We start from the raw sequence: 12,210 nt of genomic DNA on the forward strand, positions 1-12,210 counted from the left end.
GTCTACGTTTCACACTAATCTACGATTACGTGTATAGGTATGGTCACATTCATTGTAATGTGTTTCATTCGGAGCAAACAGCAAATCTATCTCCGTTTGACCCAAGATTTAGGATACGGGCCTTACTGAGTCTACAGTCTAGTGTGTCAACATTGAACTTGATGTTGATAAGTGTAAATTCAAGATTTTCACCCGTAAACTAAGATATATAACATTTTCGAGTAACGAATTGATTGATGATATTCTCCTCTCCTGAGTGGATAGTTAAAAGGATCTGGGAGAAATATTTGACACATGTTCTATTTATTTACACATCTCTGTCCTCTACACCTCATGTTAGCAATTTGGTATGCAGAGCCAATAGAATGCTTGGGTTTATTATGAGATTAGAAGTGAGGAAACCCTGACTGCTCTTTTCATCAGTTTGGTTTGAAGCTTGTTAGAGTATTGTGCAATCGTATGGAATCCCTATCAGGCCTCACTCTTGAAATTAAAAAAGTCCAAATCCTGCGACTGATTATTATCAGGAGATACAATCAATCCTATGGGGCAATTTCCTACAGGGAGATTGAGATGCATGATCAATCATGCTACATTGGAGTCCAGGCGAAGGGTCTTGTCATGCTTGCTCTTGTATAACCTCGTAGCTGGAAGAGTAAATTGCCCCAATCTGTTGGCTAAACTGAATTTCAGGGTTCCAGCATTCAATAACAGAAACAGGCAGGAATTTTTTATAAACAGGTGCCTTATAGTTGGTCATTATTATTCACCAATGAACCGTATACCAAGGGAATTCCTCCGGCTCTATGGACGAGTTGATCTTTCCACCATTGCAAAACCTACTTTGAAGAGGAGATTGAATTATATTTTTGATAATTGAAAGTCTCCCGCATCGAGTTTGAATGATCATTCCACAATAATTTGTTAGTGAGTAGTCGTTCGGACTTCGCGTGGGTTTTATTCGGGTGAAATGTGATACCACAGTATACATACAGTACGGAAACTTGGCTAGTACCCTGACGCTAAAATCCGCCATCTTGTTAGGAAGCGCCCCATTGTAATAGTATCGATGGTAGGTTCGGATCACTTCAATGATCCGGATCAATTGATCTCGTTCACTGCTACGAGCCAATCAGAAGACCAGGATTGGAGCTTCCCAAGGTCACGTGACGTGTTTAGTATTGGGGTCATGTAAAAAGCATTGGTTAGATGGGCGATTTATTACAAGTTTCCATTCTGTACTTATTCTGTGGTGATACTGTGCATGTCATCTCTTGTATTTCTGATTCAGTAATTACTATGTAGCATCTTTCACTTGTATTATTTTTGAGTACTTTATTTCTAATGAGCTCTCTATCCTCTCTTTCTTATAATTATTATTATTTCCTATAAATTATTTTCACTTAATTCTTCCTCTACTATTATTAATTTATAACTTTCTTTCATTTTTTCGTACACAGCTTTTTAAAATTGTATTCTAATGATAATATTTTATGTTAATTGTATTGTTCATCTCACATTCCAACTGATGGAATTTTATTCATGAGTGCATTTGGGCTATGCCTGTAGCACTCATTTATATGTATAAATAAATAAATAGAGCTACTAATAAATACTCAAAAAATATAAGTAATCTATCAGGTAATTTATCTTCGATTAAACCAGTATGGTGCATGGTAGTGATTGTAGAGTAATATAGAGCTACTACATAATATAGATACTCACAAAATATAAGTGATAACACCGATGGACCACATGTCAGTAGCTAGCGATAAGCTGTCATAATTGACGACCTCGGGCGCCACAAACTCAGGGGTGCCAAACACAGTCTTCACATCCGCCCCTGTCTCATCCAGCCATTGGCTCAGACCAAAGTCAATCACTTTGATGTGCGGCAGCCATTCCAGTCGTGATACCACCAGCACGTTCTCAGGCTGTCAAAACAATAAACCAAGATTGAAATTGACAGGAATCGGACTTAATAATGAACAAAGAATAACATTATATCTTATTGAGATTTTCAGGCATAGGCCGACTGCAAACGTGTGACAACTCCCATAAGAAACAATGATAAACTTCTCCTTCAAGAATGGCCAAGACTGTTTTTTAAGTGGTCGTCCATCCAACGGGAGTGACAGTTGCACGTTTCTCAAGATTCACTTTATACTGCAATTATAAATATAGAGGAAGAGGAAGAGGAAGAGGAGGAGGAGGAGGTGGTGGTGGTGGTGGAGGAGGAAGAGATGGAGAAGGTGGAGGAGGAGGAAGACTTGAAGGAGAAGGAGGAAGACTAGAAGGAAGAAGAGAAAGACTATAAGGGGAGGAGGAAGACTAGAAGGAGGAGGAGGAAGACTAGAAGGAGAAGGATTGATTGATTGATTGAGTACTTTATTTATGTAGATTACAATATATACTGGCTTATACACTTATTTATTTATTTATAAGGTTAGCAAAAAATACAAGAATCGGAAAAGAAAAAACAGGCTATTGCCTAAAACTTCTTCAATTTCCTAATTTATATACAAATTATATACAATAGCTTACAATACAGCAAAATTATAGATGAATTTACATAATATAGACTAAGAAAATAATTATTATTGAACTGTATATGATATGAAAAAGTAATTTGTAATATAATAACTATAGATAATTATATTGTTATGCATCTACATAAATTGGCGGAGCTTTGGACATATCAATGTCCATTCTTCGGAAAGAATATTAAAAATATCCTCCCCACTAACTCTCTACCAAAACGTTAATTTCGTTATTTAAACTAAGGATTTATTTATTAATGGAAATATTGTAAAAGTTTTAATCAATATGAATATTAAAGAGAAAAAACAGAAAATTGATAGAGTAAAATGATTATATAGGTAGATAAGATCAAATAATTGATTAATAAAATGAAGTAGGCTGAAAGTAGATCAGGGTTATCAACTTTCAGTAATATACAGCAGTATGCAGTGGATAATTGAAATAACATGAGTTTATATAATATATATATATATATATATATATATAATATATATATATATATATATATATATATATATATATATATATATATATATATAATTCGTTCTATAACATGGTTTAAAGGTTTGTATTTGTGGGATGGGTGGGGGATGGATGTCATGTGATCGTTCTAGGGCCGGACAGTTTCAGTCATTTGTTCCAAAAGATGTTTTTTTAAAGTTAGGATGAAGCTCGCTCGGCTCTCGATGGACCTGATAGAAACAGGAAGTGCATTCCATGCACGACAGGCACTGACTAAGAAGGATTTTGTGAAAATAGTAGTTCGATGATTGGGTATCCTTAAAGTACTTTCTCCGGTTCTAGTATGTGAAGCATCTATCCTCCTACCTTCAGAGACAAATTTGAAATCATCTTTAAAATAGTTCGGATTACCGTATTTCAAGATATCTCTAACAAGCTTGACTATTCGAAAAAACCTCTGATCGGGAAGCTTTAATGTTGAACTAGCAATGTGGGCTGGGGTGATATGATCATGGCGTTGGAGAGAGTAGACGAAACGTAAACAATAATTTTGGCAACGCTGTAGTTTATCATTCAGAGTGACTTGCATATCGTTAAGAACAGAATTACAATACATTAAATGTGGGAAGATGAGAGATTGAACCAATAATAATAATAATAGAGGAGGAGGAAGACTAGAAGGAGGAGGAAGACTAGAAGGAGAAGGAGGAAGACTAGAAGGAGGAGGAGAAAGACTAGAAGGAGGAGGAGGAAGACTTGAAGGAGAAGGAGGAAGACTAGAAGGAGAAGGAGGAAGACTAGAAGGAGGAGGAGAAAGACTATAAGGGGAGGAGGAAGACTGGAAGGAGGAGGAGGAAGACTAGAAGGAGAAGGAGGGAGACTAGAAGGAGGAGGAGAAAGACTATAAGGGGAGGAGGAAGACTAGAAGGAGAAGGAGGAAGACTTGACTCCAGTAAGCATTTATTATTGATAGCATCACAGCTCCCATTCAACGAATGCAGACAGTTTTAATTGAATCTTACCATGACAGAGAGTTGATATCTTACCTTTAGATCAAGATGTGCCAAATGTATGTTGTGCATATGTTGTACTGCCTCCAATATCTGACGCACTATGTGAACAGACCTTTTCTCCTCTAAACGGCCTTCATCTCCTAAATAATCGAAAAGTTCTCCTCCTGTCACCCTAAACAGGAGAACAAATCATTTAGTGTCGTTTGCTTAGTGTCAGTTTTATTTATATATACAGTCATGTACAACTGGTGACCCCTGGGTTGGAGAACTCGCTCAAGAACTGTTGTAATGTAATCTTTGGAGCCCGCAACTTTTAATTATACAGAGTTAGTGAAAATTATGGAAACAGCTGAATATTTCTTTTAAAAGAATAATTTGATAGCAGGTTTCATTGAGGATCCTATTTGAATTGAAAAATTACACTGTACAATTACAACATCTTCATCCCTCATCTGAATCCAAAATAAACTTTATAGTCCAGACAAATGGTCATTTTTTAGGAAACAGCCACGAAAGAATTTTTCTAGACTGTTCTATATGTATTTTGGGGTGCTGAATTCGAATCTGAAATTTGCTGATACGCCAGAGGGCGGCCTCACCCCCAAAACCTCCAAAATTTCGGATTTTATCGAATTTTTCCATTTTATCTCGTGAACCTTGAGTTTCTGAAGAAAAATCATTCTCGACAAAATTAAAGAGAATAAGATTTCCAATGAATTGAGTGGTCGCGCAGGATTCTTCCATTTGTTCCGGAGCTACGAATTTTCAAAAAAGGGGTATTTTTTAAAGGGTTTTCAAAATTATGCAAACCTACCACTTCTACCCTATACAACATTGACATTTTTCTAGTATAGATAAAAAACCACACATCAAGTGAAAGAACAATTCATCATGAACAGGATCCCTTAGGAATTTACGAATTTAGTAGGGGGGGAGGGGGATATACCCAAAAAAAGAAAATCATGTCCTACAGCAAAACCCCCCACTAGGTAATACTGAAATTGTTTCTAACGGGTGATTCTCGTAGAAAATAACCCGCGTGAGATGATTTCTGCCGAAATATGTATTTTTTTGTTAGGAAGGCCTTGAAAAGGTATTACAGTAGCCTCTCTCTTACCCGGACTCATCGGGACTGAGGCCAGTCCGGATAACGTTTTTTCCGGTTGAACCGACGTTCCCTAAAAGTCGTTAAATTGGTACGCATATTTTGTAGTTTATAAGCCAATAATGACTTTTACGTAAAAATAATAAAACTAGACGCTTTATTATGATATCTGTGAACACAAAACACAAGAAAATAGTTAGTTGCTAAGCCTTTTTACATTTGAAATATTTAAAACCAAACAGCCATTATGATTCGTGGCAGGTGCAGAAGTACTGTACAGTCCGGTTGAACCGATGTGCTGATGATTATTTTCCGGTTAAAGAGATGTCACTTCCGTGGAATGTAGTCCGGTTAAACCGATGTCCGGTTAAAAGGTGTCCGGTTAAGAGAGAGGCTACTGTATAATGAAAAATTTGTATTTTTGCTGTGAAAAATGATTGTGAGGGCTCTCAGGTTCTTTCTAAATGGCAGCTGGTTAAGCGAGGGGTTCCTCAGGGCTCCATACTTGGGCCTACATTGTTTAATATATTTATCAACGACTTGCCCTACAATGTTGATGGTAAATTGGTGTTGTATGCTGACGACACAATTTTACTTGAAGGAAACAACTATCAAGATGTCATGGAAAAGGCTAATATTGCCATGCATCAGCTCAATGGATGGTTTTATGATAATTCATTGAAGCTTAATCTAAGCAAGACAAATTTTATTAAGTTCTCTATGAGAGGTAATGAGAATGATCCAGCTACTGTGGGATGGGGGTGTCCTGCTACTGATATGACAAAGTTTCTGGGGATTGAATTGCAGGCAAACTTGAAATGGGATAGTCACATAGAGAAACTTCAGAAAAGGCTTTACCATGCTCTTTTAGCTCGGAGGACTGTTAAGTCGAATTCAAATCTCAAGACAGCTCTAAAGGTTTACCATAGGTATTTTCTCTCATTCATTAGATATAGTATTTTGTTTTGGGGGACTGGAAGAATTCATTTGAACGCAAACTTAAAAATGCAGAAAAAAGCACTTCGGATTTCGGGGGGAGTGGGTCCATCTTTCTCCTGTAAGACCATATTCAAGGCACTCCGACTACTTACAGTTCCAACGATATACTTCCTTGAAGTTGTTTCGTTTGTGTTCAAAAACAAAAATATTTTCAATGCTAACAGAATTTGTGATACTTATGAAACACGAGGTAAAAATACAGGGTTATTCAAGTTCCCTATCCATAGACTGACTCTTCTCGAAAAGGGACCGCATTATTCAGGACTCAAGTGTTTCAATTGCATTCCTTAGGATATAAGTCTGTGTAGCAGCTATAAGTTGTATCAGAAGTATCAAAGATAATTAGGACACTGTTAGAGGCTTGTCCTTATACCATTGAGGAGTGTTTTAGAGCATTCATGTGACTCCATTCTAAAAATGACATGTAGTATGCCACTTGAGCACTGCTCAGAATTTGTGGCTTCACACAACAAAAAAAAATCTGGTGTGGCGCACTCACACAACTTTCCTTGCCGTTATGAAAATTGTTCACTTGACGCTAGTGTTCTCGCGCATCTCAAGTCTACTATTTCAAGATCTGAGTCAGCTGGTGACAGGACAATAACGATGGAGACACATGAGGTTTGCTATCTCTTCGTAGTGAATGATTCTATTAAAATCAACAGTTGCCAACAGTTTGCAATTGAATAATCACTTTTTCTCGAATTCCGAGCTTATTTTCAATTTTAGGTGAAAATGTTACTGAACATAAACTGTAGAAATTTACGTGCTGAATCTTTTCCACTTAATTTTTTTTTTGTTTAAATTGTATCTGAAGCCTGATAATTGGGAATCTAAGATGGAACTTTGCATAGATGGGGCGGAGCTCCTGAAATTTTCACAGATATGGGACTTGCGGCAGTTTATAGAGCTTATTAATGACTATATTAGGTATAAATTTGATTAAAATCGTTGGAGCAGTTTTTGAGAAAATCGCTAAAAACGTTGTTTTTGACAACATTTTTGCAATTTTAGCCGCCATCTTGTATTGCATTTGATCGAAATTGTTCGTGTCGGATCCCTATAGTGTAAGGACCTTAAGTTCCGAATTTCAAGTTATTCCGTTAATTGGGAGATGAGATATCGTGTTCACAGACGCACATACACTCATACACATACACACACACACATACAGATCAATACCCAAAAACCACTTTTTTGGACTCAGGGGACCTTGAAACGTATAGAAATTTGGAAATTGGGGTACCTTAATTTTTTTCGGAAAGCAATACTTTCCTTACCTATGGTAATAGGGCAAGGAAAGTGATATAATAATAATAATATAATAATAATAATAATAATAATAATAATCTCATCCTTGAGAAAACTTGCTGAACGACATTAAAAGGATAATTCATCCTTGGCTGAAACAGCTGAGACTTTCATCGTCTGCGGATAGTGAAAAAGTGAGTGATTGAGTGAGTATGTGAAAAATCAAAATATCGCATCCACGAAATACATAAGATGGACGTATAGCCAGCTGTGAAATATAAACACGATCATTTTAGAGAATAAATTGTGTTCTGTATATCATCAATGAATAAAAATAACGTGCTAGGCTCGGTGCCCCGATAATATCTGGTTATTTATGTTCAACGGATCTCGAAAACATCTTTAACGATTTTCACGAAATTTGGAACATAGTAGGTTTATGATATAAAAATTCGATTGCACTAGGTCTCATCCTTGGGAAAACTCGCTGAACGACATTAAAAGGATAATTCATCATTGACTGAAACAGCTGAGACTTTCGTCGTCTGTGGATAGTAAAAAGTGAGCGAGTGATTCTGTGGAAAATCAAAATATCGCATCCCCGAAATTCATGAGCTGACATATAGCCAGCTGTAAAATATAAACACGATCATTTTAGAGAATTGTGTTCTGTTTATCAATAAATAAAAATAACGAGCGAAGCTCGGTGTCCCCAATGTACCTAGAATACAAAGTAGTGGCCACGAAAAGATGCGCAGTATCAAATCCAAACCTGCTGGTCGGTGTGACGTCATTGGTGCTCTAAAAGTATATTCTTCCTATCTTTTCAATGTTAAATTAAGCAGCTTTGTAAGTCTTTTTCTCAAAGAGTGAATAACTTTCAAGTCCCATCGACATCTCCTACGATTCATACAATATTTATCTTCAATTTTTCTAGGAATTTTATACTTTTGGACGGCTGGATCTTTCAGAATGATCGATTTTGTAAGAGCCTGCACATCGAATAACTGTTGCTCTCTTATTGAAAATTAACATGCTTTCCCTGGCTCTTTTGTAATTCAATTACTCAATGCTAATGAATTTGATGAATCGATCATTGAATAAGGAATTAAAAACGTGAAAACATTGCTTGCACTATAATATTATTTCTCTCACAATAATCCTCTATTTTGTCTGTGTACTGTATATTATATGTAGAATCAATAGAACATCTTGCTTAATCCCTAAGGAGGGTCTCTTTTTTCAAGAAAATTATGGCTTTCACATATTTGATCAGGAAAGAGTTTTGTAGTTGAATCTCTCTAATTGGAAACTACAACAGCATATAAGGGTGAATATCTATTAAAGCACATGTATCATGGGGAATTCTCAATAATTGAGAATTGTACTGAATACTTGCTCTCGTATTGTGAAACACATATTTCTTATTTATTATTTGTAATTCTCAATTGATATTACATGTTCTCTTATTGTAAAACTCTCATTCTTTATTTATTTGTGAAAGGGAAACCCAATTCTTCATGATCCAATAAGTATGTAAGTATACGTATGAATATGAATTCATACTATAAGTATCATACAATATATTCTCTGCGATCGCTCTTGATTTCACTTTCATCAAATTAATTTTAGCTTTTCCTTGATATGTCTTCTGCATTGAGATTGATATTAGAATCAATTTTGAAAGGATAGATATTGGTTGAGTTTACAGAAGAATATCACAATGGAAAACGGAAACAGCTCGAATGTTTACAACGTCATAAATAACGAGAAAGCTCAAAATAACTAATTAAAGTATTCAAGCCAAGCCTAATATATATACATTATATAAAGAGATGTCTATACATTGTATAAAGAGATGTCGATGGGACTTGAAATTTATGTACTTTTTAAGAAAAAGACTTACAAAGTTGCTCGAAGAAAATAGAGATAAATATTGTATTGACCGTAACAAACAACTATCACCTGGTTAAAGTATGTGGATATGTGTTTATAATTTTTTTCCTGAATTGAGAATGCACTCCTAAAGGATTAAAGATGTTGAACCGGCAAGATGTTCTACTGATTTTATGTAATATACAGTAAGCAACACAAACAAGATATCAAGGATTTTGAGAGAAATAATATTATTACACAAATCAATGTTTTCACGTATTTAATTCCTTATTCAATGATCGATTTATCAAATTCATTAGCAATGAGTAATTGAATTACAAAAGAGCCAGAGAAAGCATGTTAATTTTCAATAAGAGAGCAAGAGGTATTCGATGTGCAGGCTCTTACAAAATCGATCATTCTGGAAGATCCAGCCGTCCAAAAGTATTAAATTTCTAGAAAAATTAAAGATGAATATTGTATGAATCGTAGATGTCACAGTGACTTGAGTCATTTACGTTTTGAGAAAAAGACTTACGAAGTTGCTCAATTTAACATTTAAAAGATAGGAAGAATAGACTTTCAGAGTACCAATGACGTCACACCGATCATCTGACTCTGATCATTAAAAGATCGAGATGCGCGTGGCCAGTACCTTGTATTCTAGGTACCTTGGGTGTCATGATACTATACAACATAATTCACAAATTTTACATCACCAAACTGGTACGGGTTGAGATGTGAATAAATTCTGTATAGAAATCATGTATCACATGACCACCTTCTCATTTAAAGAATAAATTTGGATTCATATGAGGGACAAAGATGTTGAAGCAACAAAGAAATTTTTCATTTCAAATAGGATCTCCAATGAAACCTACGGTCTAATTATTCTTGTAACTTCCATAGCTTTCAACAATTCTGTAGGCTATGATTGAAAGTTGGAGGTTACAAAGATTACAATACATTAGTTCTTGAGCAATTTCTCCAACCCAGGGGGTCACTAGTTGAATACCGTATTTGAGTTGAAACTCACAGTTCGAGCAAGAGCACAACCGACTGGCCAGTGTCGTATACAGCATGTAGTGTGATTATGTTGACATGACTGAGCTTAGCGAGCGCATGCGCCTCGCGACGTATGTCTTCGGCGGCCACTCCGCGACACACGCGCCGCTTCTTCAGCGTTTTGGCGGCGAAAGCGGCTCCATCGCTGCGACGTACACATCGCTTCACCGTCGCAAAATGCCCTCTGCAACGCAACAAACCGTTCCATCGATAAAATATCATTCAACTCTATAACCTAAATTGAATTTTCAATTTTATTTTCTTCAATTCAATTTATTTATTCACACACACAAAACAAACAATAACAATCACAATAAAACAAAAAATAAGAGAATAGTGGTGCAAAAACGGGGGGGGGGAAGATTGAAGGGTTTTCCAACTATGACTATCCATGTAGGTACTAGGAAAACCTTCAATCCCTGAGAAGGTGAAAGAGGTATATCAGGTTAAGTAAATAGACAGTGGGTATAAAAGTATGTGATGGAGAAAGAAAAAGAATGGAAAAACGATATGGTTTAGTTAACAGAGGGTTAAGGGTTAACAGTTTTTGTTTTTATGAAATAGTTACGAAATAAGGTTATTATTTCTACCACATAACAAAACTAAAAATATGATTACGGTAACAAATTGGAAACGTAAGTAAAGGTATACTAATCTAAATATAAATAATTTGATCAATCATCAATTAAATTACAGTACCTATTATTTATTAAATTACAGTACATATTATATTTTAAAACAACTTTGTAAATATACAGGTCAATTTATCATGTTGAACTTGATTAAAACTAAAAGTTAGAATATAATGTGTACAAATTGAGGTAATAATTTTTGTTATTCTATGATTGGAGTATGTAAAACAAGAATTTAAACCAATAAAAAATATCAGATTATTCAGCTAAAGAGAAGTGAATTGAAAAATTTGGTTACTGATATCTTTTTGATACTTACTTTCCCAATTCTTCAAAAACTTCAAATAGATTATCAAAAGGTTCTTCACTGAACTCCATGATTTATTAAAAGATTATTTTATCATAACATAGTTAATTAAAAGTCGGTATTTTATAAAGTTAGAGATAAATAGACCACTTGTCAGAACGTAGCAACAACAGAATTCTACAAAGATGTCCTCCAATCAAAAGCGCATGATTTCAGGTTATGTTGACAGCTGTTGAACAAATAAAAATACAACAATTATTATTAAATTGTATTAATCAATTGATAATCTATTTAAGATGAAAAAGTGAGACATTCTATCACAAATCCATGAATAGACCTTTTACAATATTGACAGCTTTGGGCAGAACTAGTATGGAAACATCCTTTTTTGATCGTTGCGATTGCTCGAACTCTAAGTAGACTTTGCAAGAGTTAATCGATAGGTGCGAATCTATAAATGGTAGATCCACGGTGGCAAAATTTTGATGTATAATATAATGGCACAATACAACTATATGGTATTGTTATCCGTGTTTACCATCCGATAAAGCAGATAGTGCTATAGTGAGGTCCACGGTATTTAGATAATCTTCTTCTATATACCGTGGTGAGGTCCACATTATAATGGCAGTGTTTGATTTAGTATTTAATATTTTAGTTGGCCTATCTAATATTTTTTATGGGTGTTGCTATCACTTTGGTGTTGCTATCCCTGTTTATAATTCGACAAAGCAGGTGGCACTATCCTTTTCTAGCTCTGCAACATTGCCAAATATGTTTTTAATGATACAGAAATATAATTATTAATTAAGGCAGAGAATCGGCAACGCTGTTCTCCTATTTTCATTGTCTTCCATTATAACGTGGACCTTACTATAGGTATTTTTTGTGACTAATCACGGCACAATTGTATCTCAACTATTTTCAAAGATATCAACTTAATTTTTTGTTAAAATGAAG

General features: G+C 35.2%; 1 protein-coding gene across 1 annotated transcript in view; it reads right to left on the reverse strand.

The window, feature by feature from the left end:
• Positions 1–11,450, reverse strand: part of LOC111051931 (death-associated protein kinase 1) — a 130,249-nt gene extending 118,799 nt beyond the window's left edge. Inside the window, exons 1-4 of the mRNA XM_039435640.1 lie at positions 11,263–11,450; positions 10,283–10,495; positions 4,050–4,188; positions 1,726–1,934 (exon numbers count right to left, since the gene is read on the reverse strand). Coding sequence (XP_039291574.1) covers positions 1,726–1,934; positions 4,050–4,188; positions 10,283–10,495; positions 11,263–11,321 — 620 coding nt within the window. The 5' untranslated portion in view covers positions 11,322–11,450. The remainder of the gene's footprint in view (positions 1–1,725; positions 1,935–4,049; positions 4,189–10,282; positions 10,496–11,262) is intronic.
• Between the last annotated feature and the right edge of the window lie 760 nt (positions 11,451–12,210).

This window comes from Nilaparvata lugens, chromosome 9 (assembly GCF_014356525.2).
Source record: "Nilaparvata lugens isolate BPH chromosome 9, ASM1435652v1, whole genome shotgun sequence".
Taxonomy (NCBI): Eukaryota; Metazoa; Arthropoda; class Insecta; order Hemiptera; family Delphacidae; genus Nilaparvata; species Nilaparvata lugens.